Source organism: Wolffia australiana, chromosome 10 (genome assembly GCF_029677425.1).
Source record: "Wolffia australiana isolate 7733 chromosome 10, ASM2967742v1".
NCBI classification, from domain to species: Eukaryota; Viridiplantae; Streptophyta; class Magnoliopsida; order Alismatales; family Araceae; genus Wolffia; species Wolffia australiana.
The window spans coordinates 12,376,178-12,404,086 of record NC_135844.1 but is presented as its reverse complement, the minus strand read 5'-3'; the positions used below and the strand labels follow the sequence as shown (position 1 = coordinate 12,404,086).

The window sequence follows — 27,909 nt, the reverse complement described above, 5'->3', positions numbered from 1 at the left end:
CTCAAGAGGATGTATCCAGATGCCCCGACGGTATGCGTGTTGTGCACGAGGATGACGAGGATGGCAATCATTTATGTTTTAGATGCCCTTTTGCACTCAGAGTTTGGGCCACCCAAGCACAGTTGGTGGTGAATGCATCATCAGAGGAGGCCTTTTCGGAGTCCATGCAGAGGACCGGTCCTAGACGTAGAGAAGTGGGGGGTTGAGCGCTGACAGTGCTCTGGAGAATCTGGCTACACAGAAATGATGTGATCTTCTGAGGGGGGAAGGCCTCTACAGACGGGCTTGCCCATGGGATAGAAGGTCCCATAGTATCATGGTTTTCCTCCTGAGGGGGATGGAGAGGGAAGAGGAAAATGTATACATGTAATAGAGACGTAGGGCTCAAACCATGTACTTCTCAGGTGGTTACTGATTTTTTCGGGTGACCGCCTAATATGTTTCCAAAAAAGAAAGATCACATTGCGAGGGTCACCAATTTTGTGTGATCTCCCCTATGTTTTCTTAAAAAATGAATGCATCTTAATAACCAAACAGAAAGGAAAGATAACAAAAAATGAGAGGGCCTCATATAATCCCTTGAGACCTAGGCCAATGAGGCCCTAGGGTTGCTGTGAATCCTGGGGTGATGTTTGATAAGGAAGCCATCAACTTGGGAACAGCAGGGATGACTGGCAGTGGATTGCAGTGGGCAGCATTGGATGGTGTAATTTGATGCTAGCTGTTGATCTAACAATAACCTTGAGTGAAACACTAGCAGATTGGTAATGGCTGATGGTAATATGGAGTGTGTAAATGCACATTAGACATCATGTGACTGTAGGGGTGTTGAGGGTCTCATTAGATGATTATTGCTCCAGATGGGATGCTGGCATGCGGTGGAAACATGGAACAACGTCCACCTCATGAAAAAGGTGCTGGAGTGTGACGCCAGAGGGGTGATGTTGTCTAAAATGGCACAATAAAGCAAATATGGATGGTGGAAATGTAAGATAGGTTCTGCCTGAAAATTGTGGACCACGAGGGCATCTCTTGACAATGGTGATGCAAGATATTTTCTACTCATAGCGAGGGTGCTGGACAGGTGCTGCCTGCTATTGGTGACACCAGAGGGTAGACTGTTGCTTCCTGATGCTGGTTGTACCTGATATAGTTCCTGATCCCACAGTAGGCATTTAGACTCATTTCCCCTTTTACATGTTTTCTCTTAAAAAAGGCCACAACTCCTTTGTGGAGGGAAGCCAAGAAGAATCAATTAAGTTGAAGCCCTTGCCTCTCCATTTCTTGATGCCTAAGTCCCATCTCTCTCTCTCTTTCATTTTCATGTGCTCCGGCATGTGATTGTTTGTTTCCCTTTTCCTCTATTTGTGGCATCTGCTTCTTTCTATTTTTCAAATGTTTCCTCTGATAAGTAGATATTGGTATCGTAACAATCTCTAAGGTACCTTTTATTTTTGGTTTATAATCTTTAATGTTTCCAATTTTCCATTTTTTTTGAAGAAATTATGGAAGATCATTTAAAATCGTCGACCCTCCAGATTCAAAGTTTCAATTTACTCTTTATCTTGTAGGTTTCTTCTTGATTTGGACATTGCAGCTCCTAAGATAATGATTCCTGCTGAATCTCTCCTTGAAGATAATTATACCACCAGACTTCTGTTGGATCTGGGGCATCTGAAGCTCTTAACACAAGTAATTTGGCCAATATGTTATACTAGAGTACTATTTGTCCTTGTTGTCATCTGCCAAAACTGACAGCTAGAAACCTCTTGAGATATGCAGGAAGAAGATGAGCTATCCTCAAGTGAATACGGAAATTTGATATTTCAATTGAATGTAGTCTTGAGTGATGTTTCTGCATTCATGGTAGATGGTGAATTTTCTTGGACTCATGCTCCCAATTTAGTGATTAATTCCAATAATATTCTCCCAGTGATTGACAAGTGTGGAGCTGTGGTTAAACTTCAGCAGGTTTGTGTTTGGTTCAAGCTTTCTGTAGTATAAGTCTGTTCTAAACTTGGCAATCCTCGCTAAGCGTTTGTTTTGCACTGTGATCAGCTTCAGCTGCAAAGTTCTCTGTCTCAAGGAATCAGGCTTGCAGTTCACTTGCCAGTTCTTGGTTTCCACTTCTCACCTGCTCGTTATCATAGGTTGATGAAGATTCTTGAGATATTTCAGGATGATAATGCTAGCCCCATGGATATGATTCATCCCTGGAATGAAGCAGAATTTGGTGGTTGGTTACCTGTTCTTTCTTGGAGGGTAAGTGCTTCTCGATTCTTTTGACTTCTTACTTCTCTGTATTTTAGAAGTCAAGATGTGGGAGACATTTATCCCCTTGTAAAATTTGAAGTTTACTGTGCTTTAAAAAAAATTGAAATGTAAAAAGGTAAGTTGCGAGAGAAATATTATAAGGCAAACATATTGGATTGGATTTTTGATTTATTTTTTATGTGATTTCTCACAGCCCTAAGTAGCTTGAGCTGTCGCTCTGAGAAACACAATGCCACCTTCATCTTATTCCATCTTACCCATTTTAAATATGGGTTAAGTGCAGGCCCCATGGACTTTTCCTTATAGGAGCTCATTGGGCATAGCTACATCATTCAGAAAATAAAAAAAACAAAGGAAAAAATAATGATAAATGAACATTTATCTTTATTTTTTACACCCCTCTCCACGCCCAGTTCGCGAGTGACTTTGTAGAAGCTGGTGTTTGAAGTCGATTTTGTGAATATATCTGCTGCCTTGGTTGATGAGGGAACATATCCAATCTGGATGATCCCTTCAGTCTTTTCTTAGATGAGGTTTATACGCAGCTTCTTGTCAAACATATTTTACTCCTTTTATTTATTTTTCCCTTATTTACCATTTTACTCCTGCAGTGCTTTCCTATAACTACAGAGAGCTTTACAGCCTGTCGTATGACTTCAATTCTCTCTCCTTTTTTCATCCTTTTCTCATCTCCCTTCCGTGGAAATGTCCTCCGATTGGTATTCTTCCACCCTTGACACTAGCTTTTAGACACCTCAATATACTTTGCCCGAACATGTTGCCCAAGATAGTGAGAAAAATCAATTGTCAACTTATCATCAATGTGTATAATAATTGGTAGACAGTAGTAATTTCCAGTTCATTGAGTAGACCGTTCATTTGGAGTCCCAGTAAGTCCCACTGCCTCATCAATTTGCAGTGCAGCTTTTCAACTATCACCTTCGTTTGGTCGACAGATTTTATTTGATGAAGGAACAATCTGTTTATTTGGGACTTTGCTCATTGTCTGAGTCTTTGTAGTTGACAGTAGCAAAGCTCTTAACAGAGTCCATGGTCCCTTTTGAATGAAAACACTTGTTTGCTATGTTTGTGGGCTACATCTCCACCCAAGAAGGCTATAAATGCTATCATCCATCTAGTCATAATTTTTTCTCAACAAAGTCATTACATATGGTGAATTTCAGTCATACTACTCAGATTTTTCCTCCTCTCTTATTCTCCATTCCTACTCCTATTCCTTTCACTTTGTCACCTTTTGTGTCCCTGGCCACTTGGCTCCAGCTCTGTCATCCCCATCCAATTCTATCATCCCAAAGTGGTCCATGCCTCCCTCTTGTACCTGACTCATCCATGCGGTTGCATCCCCTGCCATCTGCACAACCGGTAGGGACCTCAGATCTTGATCTTCCCAACTCTCTCCTTAAATTGCCTCATCCATGTTCCACTAAACCTCTGTACCCTTTATCTCATTGCGTCTCCTCTCACTGTTCTGACAGGTTTTGTGGACTCGAATGTACATATTTTTGGTGGCCTTCAGAAATAGAATTCATTCATGTGTTCTGCCATTGTCCCAGTAAAGCATGGAAGAATAATGTCATCATCAGTTCGTCATACCTTTTATGAAGATTTTGTCAATTCATGTCACCAGAAATATACTCAATAGAGGGATTGATTCCATTTATTAACTTCATTGAATAAGATTTCTTTCTGGGACCCCAATTTTCTTGGAATTATTGGAAGAATATGAACTAATATTTCTCTATTTCAAAATCTGGATATGAAGCTGATTTAGATGATCAAATGATGTCTTAAGTACTGTTTCTTGTCTTCTCTTTTCCATACACTTTGAGCCTGGTATGGATTGGGGAACTGTCTCATGTTGTATCCATAGCATAGAAGCCATAGAACTGGAAGAAGAATCAAACCTATAAGATGCTGTGATGCCATTTTCCTCCAGCCATAGGACACCAGAATTGTCGTATCAATAAAATATCCATGCTGATACAATATCTCCTGCCACCACCGCACTTTCTACCAGATTCCTATCCCAAACGAGTGCCAATTGAAAGGGTCCAATTAGGTCCCCAGTTCCTGCACCGGTTAGCTGTCACCTTGGCAATGATGAGGTAGATAGAATTTGATAGGGCAATGGGTTTGAAATCCCCCACATTCATTGCATTCGGTTGTTTGGGCAACAGAAATTGGTGTGACCGCTTGAGTCTTTCCAAGCCAAAGTTACCTCGCTGGAACCCATCCAATGTATCCATCACCTCTGACCCTACAATATCCCAGAATTTGCTAAAGAAGAAGACTGGGAATCCATTGGGGCCCAGTCCTCCTCCATTTAATCCTTGAATCCCTTCCCGCACCTCTTCCATGAGAAATGGTTTCATTGGGTCGTCTTGTTGTTCTTGTGTCACCTTGGTAGCACTTGATCTCCACTGGTTCTGAGCCCCCTGGTTAGTTAACGCTCCGAAATGATCTGCTAGTGCTCCTCCAACAGCTTGTGTGTCCCCACGAATGCTCGGTCCCCCACTTGCACTTGTAGTATTGGGTTCAAACGCTGCCTTCCATTCACCACCAAATGGAAATACTGAGTGTTGGTGTCCCCCTCCTTCAGCCAAAGTTGCTGCGAACGCTGTGTCCAATCAAGTTCTAGCTTCTTATCTTCTTCTTCCACTACCTTTCAGCATGTTTTCCTTTCATTGAGTTCGGCGTCTACTGAACATCGTGTATCTTCTATGGGATCCAACTGCTGGACTTGTGACAGGGCTTCATCTCTTCTACAGTGTCGTCTTTCTTGGATCCTTTTCTTAACCTTGATAAGGTGATGTTGCAGTCCTGCCAGTTTGATGGCCAGCCGGGCTGTGGCTGTGCCTTGGGCGGGTTGGGTTGTCCACCATGATGTCACTTCTTCCTTGAACCCCTTCTCACACAGCCACGACTGATCCAGCTTGAAATATGTGGGTCTACTTTGGCCGACATCATCCTGCCAGATAATTAGGATGTGGTCCGATAGTGGTCTGGGGAGTGCTTGCACATCGGCCAACAGGTATTCTTCAAACATTTCCACCGAGTAGAGAAATCTGTATAGGTGAGAGAATGTGGTAGGAGCTCTCGTACTTAGCCATCTATAGGTACAATTTGTTGGCCGCATTTCGTGCATTCCAGCTCCTGAAATGAAAGACCAGAAAGCCTTCGAGTTTGGTCCTGGCCTCCCGTCCCATATGGTCTATCCCCTGACTCCAAGGTCTCATTGAAAACCCCTCCAAACAGCATTGGAGTCCCATGAAAGAGTGAGACCACTCCTTCCAGTTCCTCCCACAGCTTGTGTCGACGGGCTGCGATAACTGGGCCATAGACTGATGCCACCATGCATTGAAAACTGTCACTCCTTTTCAACTTTATTTCAGCCACTTATTGTTCCGTCCTGGACCCCTCTGTAGCAAAAGTTGACGTGTTCCAAGCCACCATTAACCTCTCAGATCTACCAGTTGCATTGACTGCTTCGAAGCCCTCGAGGAATCCTCGCCCCACCAGGTTCCACTCCTTTGCATCACATCTCTCCAGCATCGTTTCTTTTATGCAAACTATTGCGGCCCCCCATTGCCGCAAATAACTTCCCACCACTCCCCGTCTCACTTCATCACGGAGATTGTGTATGTTCCATGAGACACACTTCATTACTGAACTGATGGATGCCCCCGTTGCAGCCTCTCCGGCAGCACCTCCACTATCTCGGCCAACTCACACACCACTGGGTGCGTGACTTGATCTTCCTCTAGCTCGCTTTCCATTCTGTGGCTTGATGACTCTCCGATCTCCTTCCCCTTGCTGTTCGGTTCTCTTGGTGCGGAGATTTCTTCCTCCTTTTTTATAATGTAAAGAGAACTCTGGCTTCAAAAAGTCTATGATGGTGATAAGAACCTCAATCTAGGTTTGTATCAGGAGGGGAGTAGAGGATGAGGCGAGGTAGATGTTCCCGGGGTAATAGAGTAGTAACAGGAATGATAGGAGCGGCAGAACAGAGGATGCAGGGATCCACCAGGGACTAGCCGCTTGATGACACAGTGAAAGGTTGTCAATTGCAGGGATGGGGATCGTCGGAGACTAGAAGAGAACCTAACAGCAGGGGTAAGGATCGGATTGGAGGGGAGCTGGCTGAAGATCCAATGAGACGATCACAGGGATAGGGGATTGTTGGATGGTCAAGGGGACGAGACCGAGTCAGGGAGGATTGAGTTAGTGAGCCAATTGGCGGATCTTACATTAAGTCTTGGCTATACTCCTCAAGGGAGGGCTACACACAGTTATAGCAAAAGGAGGCGGGCTAACTTTAACATCAGACGACTAAAGTGCCCCTAATGGGCTAAAAGCCTAAGACACCCTTGGGGGTACAGGATTGTATCGGATGTCGATCCTTACCTTTGAAATTCCTTCACAGATAGGTTAAGTGAACTTGTTTTTTGAAGAATGTAATGAGGGCACTTAACTCAACCTTTCCCCTGAAATCTGTCTACAAGGTTAATATTAAGCAGCACTCTGTTCTCAAAAGACTCTTAAGTATGAAAGAAATTTAGATCTAAGAAAAAAACTATTCTAAAAAATCTGGTTCATCTCTTTTGTTAATCTCAGGGTGTGGGCAACAGAGAGGCTACTTGGCAACAAAGATATTTGTGCATTGCTGGTCAATTTCTATATGTGCTTGAGTATCCTACCTCCAAAACATATAAACAATGTATCAGGTTTCAATCTTCCCTTCTGTTTTTTTCCAGAAATTGATCTTTGTATTCAATAAAAATTGTTTTTGCATGTATTTAGTTGTGAAGTTTGTGAAACTGAAAAGCTATTTTTGGGTTTTCGTAGACTTTGTATGATGTTTGCTACAAAAAGGCCTGAAATCTTTATTAACTTTTCTGTTGGTTCAGTTTCTGATTTAAATCTTCAATGTAATGCAGTTAAAAATTTCAAGGTCATAAAAACAAATGTCGAATATTTACTGATCATTATTTTATTTTTACTTGATGAGTTTTTAATTATTACATAAGAGTTAAGTTAGCCAGGCCTTTGATTCTTAGGTACCATACTCCCATTTTATCGTCATCCCCTGGCTGGAGGGTTTAATCAAGATCTCTCATCTTTTTATTTAAATTCCTTGTGCATGTGTTTTTTTGTTGCAGTTTGCGTGGAAAGCAAGTGCATCAGATTCCTCCCGAGATGGTTGCCAATGTAGAGCATGTTCTTGTGTTATGCGATGCTGGTCCATTTTCTGTTAAGGTTTGCCAAATTTTATTTCATTTTATAATCTAATAATAAGTATTGATACCATTTCATTTGGTAGGTTGTTGAAGATGCCAGTGCTGTAATATTACATTGTGGCACCGATGAGTCTTGTGATATCTGGCAAAGCCGCATTCAAGGGGCGATATATCGCACATCGGTATCTTTTCCTGTTGGCTCTGAATCTTTTTAGCTTATGTGTTACTTTTGGCTTCGTAGTTTACTGTTCGATAACGGGATTAATATTTATCGTCCAATATCCTGATTTTTTACTTGGGCATTGTCCGCTAACAGGAGGCAAGATAATTTTCTTTCAATAAAAAAAACACGAGGCAAGATAAATGCTTTTTAATTAGTTAGAGGGTCTCTTTTAATGTTTTTCTTTTTTTTGCCTTTTTAGATTTAGATGAAGTTTTTGGTTAAAGATTAAGCCAAGAAAATTTTCCTAGAGCATTGAGCCTGCCACATATTTCATGTTTAGATTTGGTGTGATTATGTTCGGTGCTCTAGAATCAGGTTCAATTGTGGCATATTTCTTCAGAAGAATTTCTAGCAAAAAGTAGTGCATTCTTACATGAATTCACTTACCATCACTTTGTGCAAGAGGGGACTAGAGTAGTTGCATCATGGTTGTCTCCTTTGTTCTAATATTCATTCAGATAGTTTCGAAGTATAGAATGATCTTTTATACCTTCTCAGCCTTCCAGATTCTAATTTCTCTTCTACTCATAAATTATTTGGAGTGAAAAGAGTTTAAAAAACTAAGCTGAACCAGCGGTGAAATGGTGTTATTGAGTTTGCTTCTGAGAATTTCGATGTACAATTTCTTTGAGTAAAGAGGTCAAGGTAAGTGTGTGTCATCGTGAGTTTTGCTACCGCAGTGCAACAATGCCTTTATTTCCTGTCGTGAGGTTTGAAATGTTTTCATAATTCTTTCACGTCTACCAGATATATGCGTTGATTTCTTCGTAAACAAAGATATATGTACTGACTCATTTAAAAAAAAGATAGATGTATTGATATATATGTTGTAGTGATAAAACAATGGTTTGATTATGAATATATTGTCTTCGGTCCAGGTTCCTGCTGTGGTTTCTGGTTTGTCTGATGCTCAACCCTCTGGAGTCCCAAAGCAGAAACAAATAGAGGAGGGTATCAGCCTCTCCAACATGGAGAAACTCTTTATAACTGGGGTTTTGGGGGAGCTTAAGATTCGTTTCGATTACAAAGATGATGTTAGTTCTACCAAGTTTTCTATGTGTAATATTACAAGTCTCATCAGGCATCAAATGAATTGATTTTTTTTCACTATGATAGATCAATAAAAACTTTGAAGCAGTGTTGCTTGGCAAAGAAAGTGGCTTAATTGAGCTCCGGGCAATTGGTGGCCAGGTAATTCCATTCAGATCGATAATTTTAATATAGGATATAACTGATCCTTTGTTGACTATGGAAACAGGTTGAAGTCTCTATCAGGGAGAATGACTTGTTTGTCGGGACGATTTTGAAATTGCTGGAAGTAGAAGATCTATATCAACGCGAAGAGTTTTCTAATCCTCGTTATCTTGCAAAATCTTTTATGACAAACATTGGTGAATGCCCAAGGAGATCATCCTCAGTAACTACGTACGATAGCGACCATAAATCCAGTAGCAGTGAACAAACTGAAGTGGATGCCGAAGAGCAATTCTATGAGGCTTCAGACAGTCTAAGTGACTTTCTGGAGGCTAATATTGTTCCCCGTGGAGACATCTTCAGTGAATATGTGAGCTCTAAGAGTCATTTCCTATCATTTAAACGTACCCCTGGTCTGCTACCTGATCTTGGAAGATCTGATAGATCTGGCCTCGAAGAGCCAGCCGCAGTGGATAGCTTTGTCAAAGCTCAAATTGTTATATTTGATCAAGGATCTTATTTGTACTCTAATATTGATAAGAAGGTATATGAAAGTCTTTAGCATAATCAAAGATATTTCTAGTTTTAGTGATGAGAAGCGACAGAAATACTTAATGGTTTTCTCATGTTTATAAATAAGCAATTATCTAATTTATTGTATCTGTTCGGAGCCTTGTAGGTAACGTTGAGAATAGGATTGTTATCATTTTTCTGCCAGCGTCCTACCATCCTTGCAATCATGGGATTCATCAGTGATATTAATGCTGAAGATGTAAAGGGCGCACATCAAAGTGATGCGGCAGCTAACGATATCAGCATTCCGAATGAACTGCATCATCCTTCAAAATTTGGTTCTTCTGAAGAGGCAATAATCAAAGGTTTACTCGGAAAGGGTAAATCTAGGGTGATATTTTACCTAAAATTGAACATGGCAAGAGCACAGATTTTCTTGATGAATGAAAATGGAGATAGCCTTGCAACACTATCTCAGAATAATCTCCTTGTGGATATCAAGGTCTGTACGAAACCTGCAGGATTCCACTTAATCTCTTAAAATGAGTTTTTTTTTCCTCATGTGCTTCTTTTTCTTTCAAAGGTATTCCCATCTTCCTTCCAGATAAAAGCTGCAGTCGGAAACCTGAAGATAAGTGATGACAGCCTCTCTAGGGAACATTCTTATTTTTGGGTCTGTGATATGAGGAATCCGGATGGGAGCTCTTTTGTCAAGGTGAAATAAAAATACATAACTAATTTTTCATCTTCTATAATTCGAGATTTTTTGTTCATTTCACGTTTCATCAGAGACATCTATTATTGATTTTAATCAAAGGAAATTCGTGTCTGGGTTGTTAAAATTCTTTTTTTATGAAGAAAAGTTTTAAAATTCTTTTATCTCGTATCTTTATCTTTCCCCTAATTTACTATAAATAATTTTTCTTGAAAATTAGAGAAACGAGGGTGGCTCCTTTATTCTTAGGCGGCCAAGAGAAAAATGCGGGGAAAAAGGAATATATATTCTGTATGATTCTACATTTAAGGGAAAATTTTGGAAAATTGTAGAATAGATAAGTAAGATTCATTCTGTCTGACATTTCTTTTTTTTTGAATTAAAAGAGGGAAGACCACCAGGAACTCGGTGGTCAACCCAGGAATACTATTAACATATGTGATCGTGACATATTACATGCCCGGCCCACCGGGCCCCTTTTCACCCCGTTATGCCCTATTGAACCAGTAGGTTATACAACTCCCTACATCATGAAGCACCGATTCCAGCGACGCAGCTTTCCCCTTGAAAACCACCTCGTTGCGGTGGAGCCACAACGTCCAAAGCACCGCTAGAACCTTTTCCCAGCTCGTCCGTCTGCTACCCGCCCTCCTCCTCAGGGATTTCCAGCACGTTTCATCTGACGTCACGTCCACCCCTCTCAGCTGTTGTGCTCTCCAAATGGCCTGCGCAAAAGGACACTCAAAAAACATGTGACAAGAATCTTCCTCTCCAAAGTCGCACATGGGGCACGCGATTGGCGTGTCTGGGATCATGCGCCTTCGGAGAGTATGTGTCATAACTTGACACCTAATGAGCAGCCAACCAAAGATTCTGACTTTCAAGGGTACCTTCTGTTTCCATAGGCATTTACATGTGTGTATAAGGTCTGCATCTTCTGTCAAACTCCCTCGGATCTGCTTATACGTCTCCCGTACTGACCACTGAGCTCCCCTCCATACCCAACTGTCCCTTGACCCATACACAGGCCTAAGGTCCACTATTTTCTGTTGCATGTTCAAAAAATCTTCCACTCTCTGTTCGGACAGTGCGTCCTGCAAGCGTGGATTCCATGTGCCATCTGAGCAGTCTCTCACCGAGGCTTGTGGGCTCCAAGCCAGAGCGAAAAGTCGGGGGAAAACTTCCTGCAACGGACCTCCTGTGGACCAAGCGTCCAGCCAATAACGAAAATACGCTCCATCCCCTAATTTGGGTTCAAAGAACCCTTGGCTTTGCTGGAAGATTTGGCCCAAACCCTGCCAAAAGCCGGAGGCCCCTCTGATTGTCCTCGTGCAGCTCCCAATTCAAGTGGGTGCCGTACATATCTCGTAGCACTTTCGTGACCATGTCCTCCGGGCCCATAATCTTGGCCACCCACTTAGTTAGCAGTGCTACATTCATGGATTGCAGATGCGGGACCCCTAGTCCGCTGTATTCCACTGGTCTACACACCACCTCCCATGACACCCTTGCCGATACCCAGCCAGCTGTCGAGCCAGGCCCGTTCCAAAAGAAACGCCTCATCAGAGCGTCTAGCCGACGACCAATCCCCTTAGGCAACTTGAAGACCGAGAGGTAAAATATTGGTATTGCCGATAGTACCGATCTCACCAAAACCAGACGTCCCGCTCGTGATAACACCCGACTCTGCCAACCTTTGAGACGCTTTTCCACATTCTCGATCATAGGGGACCAATCCGTAGCAGTTAGTTGCCTCCTCTTCAGGGGCAAACCTAGATAACGCATTGGAAGTGTTCCATTGGGAGTCCCCAGAGCTTCGGAACACTGTACCTCCTCCGGTCTAAGGCCTACTCCCAAAAAAACGGATTTAGAACGGTTGATCTGTAGGCCGGAGAAATCTGAGAAGAGGTCTAATAGCATTGACAGATTTCGGGCTTCCTCCACCGAGCCTTCTATGAAGAATGTGGTGTCATCTGCATACTGAAGTATCGGTATACCCATTGGAAAGCTTCTGGAATGAAAACCCTTCAATTGCCCCGTGCGCATATCTTTATCGTGCGTATGGCCAGGGCATCCACTGCAAGGACAAACAAGAGCGGGGCCAGTGGGCAACCTTGTCTAACTCCTCTTTGAGGTTGGATCCAACCTCCCTCTGGTTTACCTCTTTGAGGTTGTCTAACTCCTCTGTCTGATATTTCTATTTATGAACAACATGGCGTACATCCTTGAAGTAATGCTGGTGACCTTGAGCACAGTTCTGACAGAATACGAAAGAAGGAATTAGAAGGCAATAAAGAACATAATGTGAAAAAAGTGTTTTGGGGCTCGTCTAAAAACCAGCATACATTAGAGACTGCCCTAAAACCAAGTCATTAGGGATCGGGACCCATGAATACTTTGAGGTCGTAAAGCAAATAAAAAAAGAGAGTGGAAAACACAACTAATAAAAAATGATACATTGTAACAAAAAATTTAATTTCCTTTGCCCAGAGTCCATTTTTGAAACTGGGATCGCATTAAAATTCGATATGTTATTTACTGAAGTCCTTTTGACGGATTAAGGCTTTCATATTTTTAAGGGAGCAGATAGTATTACTTTGTACTTTCCTTATGGGGATAGCCCACAAGACTTGCATGTTTCTTGTGATATTTCTGAACTCTTTTTTATGCAGCTTGAATTTGATTCATATGGTGCAGAAGATGAAGACTATCCGGGTTACGAATACAGTCTTTCTGGAGAGCTCTCAGAAATTCGGGTTGTGTATTTAAACCGTTTTATCGAGGAGGTGAAGTAACCAAGATAATGCGTTAAATTTTTTTTTTTTCAATGTGGTGATACTGAGATTGGCTGCGGTAAATCCAGATGCTGGGTTATTTCAATGGTCTTGGTTCTACTGATTCAGAAGGATTTGTAAGACTCAAGGATAAGGTTTCTGATACCGAGAAATGGTTTACGACAGCTGAAATACAAGGATCCCCGGCTTTGAAATTGGATCTCTCATTGAACAGGCCGATTATACTAATTCCTCGGAGAACTGACAGTCCAGAGTAACAAATCTCGATTTTCATATCTGATTATACATATTCGAAATGTCTACTCGTGTTCATTCATTGTCACTTCCAAAATAATCAAAGACTGAAATTTCTTTGCAGTTATTTACAGCTTGACGTGCCTGAAATCGTGGTCCAAAATACATTCCAGTGGTTCGAGGGTGCGGTTAATGACATCAATGCTGTACGCCTGGAAATCTTAACAATCAAGGTTCATTTCTAAATTTTATCATCTGGATGTTTTTTTCTAAACGACCATTCTTATTTTTGGGAAAACTATCTGCATCTAATTATCTCCCTTATTTATCCCTCTCAGGCATAGATAACCTCAGTGGAATTCTTCATCCCAAAATTTCATTCATGTATCCATCACCACATCTCAAATTTTCTGAATCCTGGTGATTTTTAAGTGCTAAAAGTGGCTGTAATATTAGCCAAATCAACTATAACGTTTGAAGATAAGGGTATGTATCCTTTGTATTTGGGTCTTTTTCCTCCTATCAAGGGAGAGGAAACCCCCACCCCCCTTGTTGAGCTGAGTTTGGTTTTATGTATATGTATGGCCAACTCCAAAGGACACAGGGAGAGACCCAGATGTCCTGCTCTCTCACCATTATCTTCTCTCTCACATCCATTTGTTACCTCCACGTGTGTAGTTCTACGATTACTATGAGGTTCATCGATGTGCAAGCATCAAGACTAGTTTAACAGCATCCATGAACACAATATTCTTCTTTGGGACTAGTAAGAAAATTGGTTCCAGTCATACTAATCATCTTTGATGTGGGTATAATGTAAGATTCATTGAAAAAAAGACAATGGCGTTGGCAGAGGGTCAGAGGTATGATGCGGCAGCAGGGAGCCCCCGGCTGCATTCTCAAGCCTGTGGCGTTGCTGAGGTTGCGCAGGCGGTGATCCTGCGGTGGCGGCTAGGTTGAGAGGGCAAGAGGGCAAGCAGACTGCGATTCTTCCGAAGAGGGCGAGATGAGGTGAACAGTGTTGGTGGATGGCTGTTGCGGCACAGGGATTCTTGTTCACGGGACGAGATCTGAGGGAAATCCAAGCAGTGGTAGGGCTGTGGCCGCGACTAAGTTGCATCTGGGTTCGAGAAGTCGCTGAAGCAGTTGGTACTCAGGCGGCAAACGGGGGGATTTTGGCGGCAATGGGTGGCTGTCGCATCGGCACTTTTGGAAGGCGAGGCGGTGGGTCAACAGGAGATCTTGATTGTGGTGAGTCTGTGGCCTCAGATTGGTCGCGACTGCGCTCGAGAAACCACACCAATGGTGTTGAGGCCTCGAAAGTGGTACTGAGGCTGCCGTGGCGCTGCTTAGGCCCCGGCTGCATGGAGGACAAGGCGACAGTGAAAGCAGGCACCTTGGAAGTTTGGGGCGGTGGGCAGGATGTGACGGGGGCAAGTTAGGGGATGGGCGAGGCTGTGGAGGCGGTGGATAGGCTGTGGTGGCGGCAGCATCTGACAGTAATCAGTAATGAGTGAGCCATCAGCGATATGTGAGGCAACAGGTGATTGAGGGGTCCGAAGGCAGCAGTTGGATGCAGACAAAGGAGGTCAAGGACATGAGTGGTCAGCAGACGGTGGATGGTGGCAGCGGAAGGCGTGGAAGGTGGTTTCGCGGCTGACCACAGAAAATGATGTCTCAAGGACAGGGACTGACAGCACTGGCCATTGCAGATGGCGGTGGTCAAGACAATGGGCGACAGAGGGCAGTCTGGGACCGTTGAGACAAGCCAAGACAGAGGCCAATAGGCAGTTGGCCGGTAGGCAGCAGAACTGAATGCTGGCTGCCGGGGAAAGCCAGGAAGGTTGATTGACCTGGGCATGCGCCTGCCACCAGGGAGGTGATAATGTCACAATCATGGGGCCATACGTGGCGTCCGACGATCGGGCCTAGATGAGTCATAAGAGAGGAGCTAAGGGTGTGGGATACACCAATGGCAGGGTACCACAGAAGAGATGAGCTAAGAACTCAATGCTGCTCCCATGGCGAATGAAAGTATGGTAATGAGGAAGGGGGTGACACGGTTGGGGAAGGTTGTCGGAGTAGACGTCCCAACACAATGATACACCCTGCTTGTATCACAAAATGAATTGACCAGAACTATCATGACTGCACTCTATTTTAAATCAAAATCAAGAATGGCCAAAAATGCTCTGATGCATCCGTCTTGCGAGAGAGAGAAAGAGATGAAAAGAAAGATAGAAGATGGACTGCTCTTGATGGACGAGTTCCCTCAGGCCGTGGATGGTCTCTCTGCTGCTCTGTCTCCTGGCGCTCCGCGGCTCCTTCCCGATTCAGGTAGACTTTCAAGAAATGCTAGATGCCTCTCCCCTGGGGGTTGCGTTCTCTTTTAAACTGGTTCACATGTGCGAGCACTCACACTGGTGTTCTGATTGACAACCCAGTGCTACCCATCAGAGGGAAAGTCGCGAGCCACTGCAGACCTGTCGTGAGCCGCCATCGAACCGTCGCAAGCCGCCACAGACCTCCATGATCCACCCACAGATCCCTCGCGAGGCGGCTGCCATCACACCACAGACCACCCGGGGACCCTCCATGAGCTGCCTGCGGAGCCGTTGTTTGCCACACAAGAACCTGCTGCAAGCTGCCCACAGACCCCACCGCAAATCACTCACGCACCCTCCACGAGCCACTCGCAGATTCCTTGCAAGCATCGCCGTCTTGCTGCGAGCCACCCTCAGACCGCCCGCAAGACGTGGGGAACCCCTACGAGCCACCTCAGACCCGCCGCGAGCCGCTGAGGACCTCCCACAAAGTGTTCGTGAACCGTTCGCGAGCCACCTGCAGCCACACAGAGCTGTCCACATATGTCTGCGAGCCTTTCGGGTACCAAAGCGCAAGCTGCCTGCAGATACTGCGCAAGCCAATCGTGGATCTGTTGCAAGATGCCTCTCCACCTACCCCAACTCACCCACGAACTCGTCACAAATCGCGCGCACATGCCTTTAGTTTCGGTACTAGCGTGAAGACTGATACGACCCTTGTGCTAGGTTTGGATCGGAAGGGGAAGAGGACCAGGCGAGGTAGGAGATTCCTGGGGTAGAGAGGTGAAACGGGAAGGGTAGGAGAGGAGGCAGAGCAGGGGAGGTAGGGATCGGCAAGGGACGAGCCGCCTGAAGACACGGTGATGCAGAGACGATCACGGGGACGGGGATCGTGGAGGGAGACGAAGCGTAGATGTAGGAGAGACGAGAGGGGAAGAGAAGCCAATAATCACTTAGAAGCCAACATTCCAGTCTGCCCTCCCCAGAGGGAGGGCTGTGCAATTTGAAGGAACAAAAAGGAAAACATGACGAGAACGCCCTCGACGAGGCACGGTAACCTATCAAAGACAATCTGCTCTTTGAAAGGGGGAGTAATGACAGGATCCTAGGGGTAGTTTTATCATGTTAGCCCACAAGGGCATTTAAGTCATTTGGCTATTGTATATTTCCTATAATTCAGGGATGCCCTCCTGTTGGGAAGGAAGCCAAGAAGAAGAATGAAGTAAAGTGCCCTGTCTCTCCTCTCCATGTCTACGGTCCCTTTCTCCCTCTATAATCCCCGTCTCTCGTGATCTCCTCTACCTCACAGCATGTTCAGGCGGCTTGTCCCCGGTCGATCCCTGCCTCATCAGTTTGAGCTTCTGTCAGATCATTCCCCTTGCTCCTCCTCACCCTGGGAACTTTTACCTCACCTCGCCCTCTACTTCCCTCCGATATGAGCCTAGGTTGAGGTTCGTGTCAGGCTTCTATTCTGCTTGCTTCCACACAAGCATGGAAGGCTCTGCAGAGGAAGCTGGAAACCTCTCCACTCTGTCAGACCTGTTTGCTGATTTTTTGGGCTTGCACATCCTAACAAGCAAACGCAGCCTCTATATGTTTTGGTGTATCACAAGACAAAGAGGCACAATGCTCTGGGGCACTAGGGACACCCATTGAAACATTATCAAGGAAGGGATTTAGAGCATGGATTGGACTCCTGTCATTGAGAAGACGGAGAGGAGACTAGAAAGCTGGCAGAGCTGCATGTTGTCGAGAGGGACCACCTGGTAATGCTGCAATCAATAATATCATTCTTTCCGTTATTCTACCTCTCAGTCTTTAAGATGCCGATGGTCATCGGAAGGCATCTGGAGGCCTTCATGAGGATTTTTTTCTGGAAAGGACCAGAGGCGGGGAACAATATAGCTTCTGCTAGGGTATCTTGGGAGGTGGTTTGCCAATCTGTAAAGCGAGGACTGGGGTTATTACACTTCCAAGCCATGAGCATGACTCTGTTGGCAAAATGGGTGGGCACGATTATGGGGTTGGCGGAGGACATGGACACGAAGCTCTTCTGCGATACTATGGCAAAGAGGTGAACTGGGAGCAATGTGCTGCGGCAATTAAAGGGCCATCTCCTTTTTGGGAAAGCATCTCTAGAGGTTATTTGAAGCCTGCCTGGGAACGGCTCATTCTTCTGCTACTGGATGGATGATTGGTCAGCTCGAGCTCACGGGAGGAGTTCCATGCCTATTCTAACTTGCAATGAACCATGAAACATTTCTTTGGGAGTGTTACGATGAAACATGGAACCTGATTTTGGAGGGCTTTCTTTCACCGGAGGGAGGAAGACCTGCTGAGCATACAGTAGGGTTTGTTACACTTACGGCCTACGAACGGGACAAGGGACCCCTAGGTGTGGTCAGGCACACTCTTCTCAGTTCAGAATGCATACAAGAAGATCCGAGAAGGCCTAAGGGACGAGGAGTCTAACATCCTTCCATCTCAACTTGTATTGAAGCAAAAGGTTTATTTAAAAGTGAGGGTTTTTGGATGGTTACTCTTCAGGAGAAGGGTTATGAACTGAGCCCTACGAAGCCAAATGTTCCCAGATACATCTGCAGTGTCTCCCATGTGCACCCATTTGGCAATTTGGCTCTTTGGTGTGTACATTAATTTTCTCTTTATCTCTCTTCTTTGCAGCCATCCGACATTATATCCTCCTAGATTCTAACATATTATCCAGAAGAATTTTTTCCGTTGTTGAATTATATGATTTATGTATCATTTATTTTAGTTTGAGAATGTTAGTTTGAGAACACAAAGTCCTCTAAAATTGTTACATGTCGAGTGAAACACTAGGTGAAGGACATCAACTTGACGGTTGGCACTGAAAAGTTTCTGGGAGAAAGTATTATCCAAGACGTAAAAGGACTTTCTATTGTTATTCAAAGATCACTACGAGATTTACTGCATCAAATTCCAGTGACTGAAATAAGTCTGAAGGTATGTTATTTTTGGAAATTTAACTTTTAATTTCTCTTGTATATTTCAGCATTCTTCATTTGTGTTTTTAAGTTTCCTTTTTTACACTCTTAGTCTGGTGTTAGAGGATACAATGCCAATCTGCATTTTCTATCCCAGATTTATTTTGACTCTTTTTTTTGAACAATTTTGCAATCTGTTTTTTGTTTCATATTTCGCGCTGGCTATTTCAGGTCTTAGAGATATCTGCCTCGTTATCTAATAAAGAGTACGAGCTAGTTACTGAATGTGCTATAGCCAACATGTCAGAGACCCCAAACCTTGTGGCTCCGTTAACAATTCCGTCTCAGGCGGCTACTATGACCGAGGATGGTTCTGGGATGTCTATTGCTTCTGAGCCTGTTAATGGGAACGCAGCAGAAAAAGCATGGGAAAAACTAAAACTGATGGTTTCTATAGGTTTAATTGGGCTTAATCTACATACTGGTGCGACTAGGGATTCCAGCCTTGCAACGATACAGGTACTGGAATTTGATGTTTTAGGATCATACCTTTAAGATGATATTTAGGATCATGCCTTCTTGTAATTGCCATGGAAGGACTTAAACATTCATCACCCTATGTAAATCTCAGAGAAAAATAAATTCTACTCTTTGGCTTTTTTTGAATCCCAAAACTATTTTTTGAACAAAGAACACCAAAGATCTTAGAGATTACTTTATAGATGATCACAATACATAGGAATCTCTAAACTATTGATTAAATTACTAAAAAAGTTAAAAATCTGAGATTTATGTTTCCATTCGAGTCTATCTTTCCCATCAATTTCAGCATCAGACTTTCAAATCTTTATTTTTCCATGAGAGCCTTTTTTGTCCTTAAAGAGTATGTGAACTTTATGACATTTGTAATTACAAGAATCTTTTACATCAATTAAAGCTGCTTTGCATTATCTCCAGATTTTCCCTAAACACATCAGATTCAAAATTCAAGTAAATTATTATTGCATTCGTTTCGTTAATGGTATTATGGGTCTTCACGCTGTGAAATTCAGGAGTTGATTAGCAAACGCGAGATAAATGATATGCCTCTTTACTTGATGCATGTTTGTTTTCTAATTTTACTATGCTGACAGTTGAACTCAGTTTAATGACCATCATATCATCTATTATTTTAAGCAATCTTTAAAGTTGTGGCTGGAGTTCATATCGGTATCTTGCAAATAGGCACGAGAAGCATGGATTCTATACAGATCTGATTCATATGGGAAGGCTTCTCTCTCATCCACGCTTTTGGATTTTTCTATCATTGACAATCGAGAAGGTACCCGACCAGAATTTAGACTAGCAGTGGGAAAGCAAAACAATGTCACAGAGAAGCTCCTTACTAGTGAAATTGATTGCAAGGTTGATGACTTTCAAAAGACTGAAATGAACTCAGACATGAATAGAAAGTCTGTTCTAGCCATGCTAATTCTTGACGTCAAATTTGAAGAATCTTCAACAGCAGTATCTCTATGCATTCAAAGGCCACATCTGCTTGTTGCTCTTGACTTTCTCCTGGCAGTTGTTGAGTTCTTTGTACCTGCAGTGCACAATATGCTTTGTGACGAAGGAGACAAAGATTATTTCCGATTCATGGAGTCGATAATTCCTGATGAGCAAGTTTATAGACAACCGTTTCAAAAATTTTCACTCTCTCCGATCAAACCTTTCGTCATTGATAGTGAAAAATTTGAGCATTTGATTTATGATGGAAGAGGTGGAAAACTTTCTTTAGTAGACAGGGTTGGAAATCAACTCTCTGACCGAAGTTCTGAACCCATTATATTTGTTGGCGACGGAAAAAGTTTACAATTCAGGAATGTCCATATTGAGGTATATCTGACCTTATTCATCATTGGTTGACCTTGTCTTGAACATTTCTTACTGTTCTTGATTTCTGGATTTGTCTACAGAATGGGAAGTTTTTGGATTCTTGTATATATTTGGGGGCTCATAGCAGCTATTCAGCGAGCAAAGATGATGGAGTGATTTTGGAAAGTGAAGATGAAGATGTGGTTCTTCAAAATCCCCAACATATGTTGACAAGAGTAAAAAGCTCAAAGGTTCAACCTGTGGAATCAGCCAGAACAGTTTACATCATTGAGCTTCAGGTAAGAAATTTCTCCTCTGAGCAACCGTTTTCCCCATATATATTATGTATCTTTCCCTTCAGGTGAACAAGGATTTTATTGACTATGTTCGTAGGTAAGTACGCAAAAAAATATAACTTCACTCTCAATTCATGGAGTTTTTCTAAAACACTTAACTATTCATTTACTTATGTTTTAAACTTGCTCTAGTTGCATTTCTCTTTACATGAGTAAGATGGGAGAGGCCTTTTTCTGTTGCCTGAGAAGTCTATGATAGAGAAGATATATAAAGAGAAAATACTGAAAAACTTGTTGGTCCCTTTGTTTTCAGCAGTAAGCAATAGTCGTGTACCTTATGGGTCACCACTTTTTACTGAAAATTATTCAATAGAAATAATACTTCATTCTCATTCTATGTTTGCTTGTTAGTGGTTTTGTGAATATTCACTTAAGATGAATGGAAGAAAATTAATGATATTAGGTGTACAAAACATTTTTTTTCCATTACCCTAGATCTGTTCCCCTGTTATGTAGGTGAATATTCACTAAGATAAAAATAAGGTTACACTTATTGGTACGATTCCCACTCTGGGCTCGTATCGGAGGGGAGTAGATGGGCGAGGCGAGGTAGAAGATCCCAGGGTAAAGAGGAGAAACGGGAATGATCTGAGGAAGGGTCGAACTGATGGGGCAGGGATCGGCCAATGACGAGCCACCTGAAGATGCGGTGAGGTAGAGATGATCACGAGGACGGGGGTCGTAGAGGGAGATGGAGCTTGAGAGGAGGGGAACAAACAATCACTTAAGATCAACCTTCAGTCTGCCCTCCCAGAAGGAGGGCTGTGCTATTTAAAGGAAATATGGTAGGAGAGGGGCCTAGATGCCCTTAATGTTTAAAGGACGAGAATGCCCCCAACGAGGGCTGGGGATCCTAATACTTATCACTATTAACTATTTTCTTTAGTTATATTATTTCCCTTCAATGACACATCATTCATTTAAAAATGAGGTGCTAGAAGTTGTATCAATGATTCTATGGGGATCCATAATTTTTGGGTTGCCGGAAGCTGATCATCGTCGATCAAAGCTGAGGGTTGGAGCTGGACAGAGGCTGAGTGTCAAAGATTGACAGAGGTTTGAGCTGGATGGTCGTAGCGTGATGGAGGTCAAGGGTCGAAGCTTGGCAGAAGTCGGATTTTGATGGTTGGAGCTTGATGGTGGAGGTTGAGGGTTACAGGTGAAGGTCGATGCCTGAGGGTTGATGGCGTCCTCATCCCTGTCCCTTGGTACACAGATTCAGGTGGTGGGACGACAATGGAGGACATGATTTCCAGCGGTGTGGAAAAGTATGGCTTTTGATAGGGATCACTGATCTCTGTTGGAGGTGAAGACCCTGTCTGAGAAGGTACAAGCAGAGGATATTTCTCCTGCAGTTATCTCAGCTGTATGGTTTAGGTTGGCCACCATTTTCGGGTGGTCTTCCTTATTTTTGTCAAAAAAAAATTGGTTCTTGGCAAAGGGCGCCCACTCTTTTGATGAGGGTCCCCACACGTTGCCTCCTAATGATCAGGGGGAGAAGTGATTCGGTGGTTGGCTTCATGGAGGCACAACGCTGCAAGTTCTCTAGATGAAAAAAGGAGGTTCAGAAGGAAGAGATGGTAGGATGCAATGGCCTACTCAACACCGAAGGCCATTCAAGCAGGTCAGGGCAATGCTTGGAGGGCTGGTATGAGCAAAAGACCGACTATTTCCACAATAGTTGAAGGAAGCATCCCCATTGTAGCCAAAGAGGGGGCAACTATGGTGGAGGCCGAGAGACTTGGCACTCATTTGGTGGAGGAGGGGGTTGACAATATGTTCTTCAGGAAGGTTATAGTGGGGACGAGTACAATGACTACTCAGCTGGGGGTGTGGCGATCACCTCCAACACGTCCGGGGGAGCACTGGACCAGTAGTGTGGTAGATAGGCATGTGAGGTGGAGTTGAGTGGGCAGGGGCCCAACATGGAGCATGTCACTAATAGTACATCACTCTATGATGCAATAGATGGCGGCCAGACACATGTAGGGGGCCATGTCTATATGATCGCTTCAAACATTTAAATATAGAGAAAATAATGGTGGTGAAGCCTCTTTTCTCTGTCAGGGGTGGTAGTACTGTCTTAAAACTACCACGGTAAAACAAAGCTCCAAATCAAAAAGCCCGAACAATCGACTATGAGATGTGAACCTATTCTACTAGCCTATTCTACTAATTCTAATGGCAGTTGAAAAACGCATGGGAAAACACAGGACAGAATAATGGTGATCACGAAAGAGAGAAGATTGGACCTTCAGTACTAGCGTAGTGTGGTAGGTCAATGCAGAAAGTCGGGGAGGACGTGCGCTTTAATGTGGCCAGAAGCACACTCTAGGACAATTGTTGAGAAGAAAGTGATACACTACTGTATCGAATTGGTAAAGAAATGCGGTAAATAGGACTTACAGAAGAAGGTCCGCACTCTATCTCCTTGTCTTAAAGAAATGCAGATACCCTGTGTGCCCTCCTGGAGGAGAGTCATGATAAGTTTTCAGAATATTCGGAATTAGAGTTGACTGTTGGGGAATGACTAATCTTTCTTTGTATAACAAAGTATCATGCGTGAATGTGAAATTAGTACACTTGCCCAACTGTTCAGAGATGGCTGTAATAATCTCCTGGCACTTAGGGTCTTCTTCCACTTTTTTCTTTACGGTGGCCAAGTCAATTGTACACATAGATGAGACTCCCATATCCATCAACTGGCTTAGTCCTGGGACACGAGACAGAGCATCTGCGGCAGCATTGTGGCGTCCTTGTTTGTACTCTATTTCAAAATTGAATCCCATCAGTTTGCAGGCCCACTTCGCATATGGATCTTGCACTTGTCTCTGCTTCAGTAAAAAATTCAGACTATATTAATCTGTGTGTATAATGAAGGCTTGATGTATCAGATAATGACGCCATTTCTGTACTGCAAGTACAATTTCCATTAATTCTCTCTCGTAAGCAAACTCTACTTGACATCGTTTTGACTGGGCCTGACTGAAGTAGGCCACTGGTCTCCCCCCTTGCATGAGTACAGCCCCTACTCCCACGCCGGATGCATCAGTTTCTATGATGAATGGAGCACTGAAATTTGGCAAAGCTAGCACTAGGGTCTGGGTCATGGCTGTTTTCAGCATTTCAAAAGCTATTTGGGACTCGTTGTTCCATACAAAAGCATTCTTCTTCAGTAATGTCGATAAGGGAGCAGCTTTTAAAGCATAATTTCTGACAAATCTCCGATAATAGCTGGTAAGGCGTAAGAAACCTCGGAGTTCCTTCAGGGTCTTAGGAATCGGCCAATTGACCATTGTTTCCACTTTTGCTGAATCAGTTCTGACTCCTTGGTTGGAAATCCAATGACCCAAGAATTCCAACTGGTCCTGGCCAAACTGGCATTTTTTTGCATTAATGTGCAGGTCATTTTCGGCCAAAATTTTGAAAACTTGATCAAGGCGCCTGGCATGCATTTCTTGGGAAGTACTGTATATAAGTATATCATCAAAGAAAACAAGCATGAACTGATGCAGGTAAGTCTTGAATAGAGAATTCATGAGGCACTGAAATGTTGCGGGGGCATTCATGAGCCCAAAAGGCATTACTCGGAATTCGTAGTGTCCTTCATGTGTCCTGAAGGCAGTCTTGGCCACATCTTCCTCTTTCATTCTAATCTGATGGTATCCTGATTTAAGGTCTTGTTTGGAGAAGATGACTGACCCGTGCAACTCGTCCAACAGTTCTTCCACAATTGGTATCGGATATCAGTTGGGTATGGTGAGTGCATTCAGTGCTCTATAACCAACACAGAACCTCCATCCTTGATCTTTTTTCTTCACTAATAAAACAGGGCTTGCAAATGGGCTCTTTGGCGGTCTGATCAGTTCTGCTTCAAGTAGTTCTCGAATCAGCCTCTCAATTTCATCCTTCTGTATAAAAGAATACCGATAGGGTCTAATGTTTACTGGTTGAACATTTGGAACTAAAGTTATAGCATGATCTACTTCACGGGCTGGGGGTAGCCCTGTGGGTGGATCAAAAACCATAGGAAACTTGCTTTTCAGATGGTGTATTTCTTTAGACACTTCCACATAGCACTCGTCCTCGTTGAGTTCCAGCTGATGCAACTCTAGAACTGCCAATTGCTTAGTTATCATAACTCTTCCCAGTGATTTCTGTGACAAATGGGAACAGGACAACTGTTGGTCACCCTCTAATGTTACTTTTTGACCATTCAGCTCAAATCTGAGTAATAAGCGTTCCCAGTGAATTTTAGTCCACCCTAGAGAGGTCAACCATGACATTCCTAAAATGAGGTCTGTGCCCTTGAGGTAGAAGGGGAGGAAATCAGCTCTTAAAGTTACCCCTTGCACTTGGAATGGTACTCCTCTGCACACTCCTTGTCCCGGATTTGTTTCTCCAATTCCCAATATGACCGCAAATTGCACAGTTAGATCTGTTGATAATTTGAACTTTTCCTTTAGTTCTATGGATATGAAGTTATGCGATGCTCCACCGTCAATCATTACCACAACCTCTGCTCCATGAATACTTCTTTTTAACTTCATGGATTTTGGGTGAGTTATTCCCAACATCGTATTCAGAGATACCTGCGCAAGAAGGAGCTGTTCCTCTTCCTCTGGTTCTTTCCCCACTTTGATATCTTGGACAATATGTTCCTCTTCTCCTATTTCTTTATCTTCTTCTGCTACGATAAAAAATTGAAGTGTTTTCTTGCATTGATGACCAGGACTAAACTTCTCGTTGCAATTATAACACAGGCCTTTCTCTCGACGCTTCTGGAACTCTTCCCCTGTTAGCATTATCTTCTTTTTATATACAGGCGTCACTAGATTGGCTTCTGATTCTTTGAATTTTTCTACGGACCGACTCCCACCTACTGATCCATGGGAATTTGTCGTGTGAACCCTGCTTTCCTGGAAGCGTGATCCACCATTAGGTGGTCGACCTCCTTTTTGACAGTGACTTTCCCACGCCTGCCATAGGGCGTTGAGTCGTTTCTCAGTTTTTAGTGCGAAATCCATCAATCTTCTCAATCCCAAAAATTCCTCTACATCCATTTCTGTCTGGATTTCTATTTTCAATCCTTTTAGGAAGATGTCTTACATGATATCTTCCGGCATTGGTGGCAAGTACACCAACAATCTTTCAAATTCTTTACGATATTCCTTCACCGTTCCTGTCTGCTTGATGTCCATAAACTGGTGCTTAATATTGTCACCTAATGTTTCATCAAATCTCTTTTCAATTTGGATCTTGAAGTCGTTCCAATCTGTGAATGTATATTGTTGGGAAATAGGTGGTGTGGCCTATTAGGTCCACTAGACCTTAGCCCACTACGGGTTCCCTCTCTTAATCCCACATAGATAAATCTCTAATACTCTCTCTCTCAGCCCTATATAAGGGCATGTATCCCTTCCTTTCTAAGTAACCAAGTTCTATCCATTTTATCTTCTGCAACATATATTGATCAGTAGTCCACAGATACCACTGCAAGGCTTCACTCTCTAAATTCGCCATAGCCACATCTATTCGATCTTCCGTTAACACTTCTTGGACCTGAAAAAAACGTTCCATTCCTCTCACCCATCCTTTAACATCTTCTCCTTGAAATTTCGGTGCTTCCATTTTACTCATTTGTTGTAACGGTGTCTTGTTTCTATTCTCATTATGCGCGTCGTTCTTGATCTCATTTTCCCCCAATCCATGGCTCTTCCCTTTCTCTTGGTTCGGTGGCCGATCTTCATCATTCCTGCGTTCTTCTGATATATTTCCCTGATTCAACACTGTCAGACTTCGCAATACTTGCCTTAGCAATTCACCATTCTCCTTGGTTTCCTCGTGCAATATTTTCATCTCTTCTGCTATCTTTCTCTGTTCTGCTTTCATCTCGCCCAATTCCACCTCCTTTGCATCCAATCATGCTTCTACTTCTTTCAGCGTCATTCTTGATGGCCAAGATCACTGCTCTGATACCAATGATATGCTACTGTATCAAATTGGTAAAGAAATGCGGTAAATAGGACTTACAGAAGGTCCCCGTTCTATCTCCTTGTCTGACAAGAAGAACCACGCCGTCGTCTCCAAGCTTCTCTTCAACCTCAGATCCCAGGAGAGCCCCTAGACAAATGCAGCCTCCAGCTCCTCCAGAATTTCCGCTCAAGAAAGGCCCAGATACTCCATGTCCCTTATTTCTTGTCCCCCCCCCCCCTTTTTATTTATACTGCTTCTTTATTTCCCAACTAACTACCTTTCAAGAAAGGTGGTTATTTTGACAGGTGATTGCCAGCTGGCTCACTGCCTGTCGCTACTTTCTTTCTCCTCCTTTCATAAACTTTCAACGGAATCATATCAGAAAGCTCAATTCTAATCATTCGCCAAATGATCTGTTACAATAACAGTTTATTTATAGGCATTAAGAGGAGAATAAAAATATCACTTCAGAAAATTCAGGAAATAAATTCTAATAGTAAATAAAATCAGACCTTGGATCCGTGGTTGAAGATGATGACGTGTCATGACCCATGTCGTCTCCTCTAGAGGTGAGGCCACTGTTTAAGATGATGGGATTTGGTCGTGTGCGACATCATTGTGGGAGAGGTGGATGGGGCTTTCCTAATCTAGGTGAAAGTTTGGTGGGTGCTCTGGAAGAGGGTTTCCACGCTAGGTCCGGTGGAGCTCTGGCTGCAAGAAACTATGAGTTTCTTCTTTTGGGGGTAATTCATGACAAGATATGTGATGGTTAACAGATGGATTCAGCTGATGGGCTGTCTGGTGGTGCTATGTTCTTCCAACGGATGGGGCAATGGGGGAGGAGCATCTAATTATCATTATTGAAGCTCAAGGTGTTGATAGGCTACAGATCCTGGCCTGGATGGAGGTATTGATCTTGCCGTGGTTGGTATCACTTGCATGCTATACATAGGGTGTTAGATCAAGGGAGGGAGCATTGGAGTACATCCTTTCTCAAAGACCCCCAAATGTGGTCTCGCGAAGGAATTGACTATGTGCGTGCATGGGGTACAGGAAAGGAACAGTAGTGTTGAACTTCTAGCATTGAGACCGGCGAAGGTGGCCTTGGAAGATGAGGCATGGTGCCTACTTGCCCAATATGATGGTGACTTTTTCGGAGAGGTCTTGAGGCACACCTTGAGCTGAGATGCTTCAAGCGTGTCTTTACGGGATCAACCAGGGGCAGGC

The 27,909-nt window shown here is 43.3% G+C and overlaps 2 protein-coding genes across 3 annotated transcripts in view; one reads left to right on the top strand and one right to left on the bottom strand.

The window, feature by feature from the left end:
- LOC144708387 (pleckstrin homology (PH) domain-containing protein) overlaps positions 1-27,909 on the top strand; it is an 87,841-nt gene that overhangs the window by 24,218 nt on the left and 35,714 nt on the right. For both annotated transcript variants that reach the window (XM_078581667.1, XM_078581666.1), the window contains exons 16-33: positions 1,572-1,692; positions 1,783-1,971; positions 2,059-2,262; positions 6,910-7,019; positions 7,455-7,551; positions 7,616-7,714; positions 8,634-8,789; positions 8,872-8,946; positions 9,014-9,493; positions 9,629-9,964; positions 10,046-10,177; positions 12,850-12,963; positions 13,041-13,225; positions 13,331-13,439; positions 18,372-18,515; positions 18,728-19,015; positions 19,721-20,371; positions 20,452-20,649. In XM_078581667.1, the coding sequence (XP_078437793.1) occupies positions 1,572-1,692; positions 1,783-1,971; positions 2,059-2,262; positions 6,910-7,019; positions 7,455-7,551; positions 7,616-7,714; positions 8,634-8,789; positions 8,872-8,946; positions 9,014-9,493; positions 9,629-9,964; positions 10,046-10,177; positions 12,850-12,963; positions 13,041-13,225; positions 13,331-13,439; positions 18,372-18,515; positions 18,728-19,015; positions 19,721-20,371; positions 20,452-20,649 (3,688 nt within the window). The remainder of the gene's footprint in view (positions 1-1,571; positions 1,693-1,782; positions 1,972-2,058; positions 2,263-6,909; positions 7,020-7,454; positions 7,552-7,615; positions 7,715-8,633; positions 8,790-8,871; positions 8,947-9,013; positions 9,494-9,628; positions 9,965-10,045; positions 10,178-12,849; positions 12,964-13,040; positions 13,226-13,330; positions 13,440-18,371; positions 18,516-18,727; positions 19,016-19,720; positions 20,372-20,451; positions 20,650-27,909) is intronic.
- On the bottom strand, positions 23,934-26,190 carry LOC144708753 (uncharacterized). The gene has a single exon (XM_078582194.1). The coding sequence runs from the start codon at positions 25,767-25,769 to the stop codon at positions 24,453-24,455; it is 1,317 nt and encodes a 438-aa protein (XP_078438320.1). The 5' UTR covers positions 25,770-26,190; the 3' UTR covers positions 23,934-24,452.

Bases quoted from the DNA above. Each gene is read 5' to 3' on its own strand.
- LOC144708753 (XM_078582194.1), bottom strand. From the start codon at position 25,769: ATGGATGTAGAGGAATTTTTGGGATTGAGAAGATTGATGGATTTCGCA.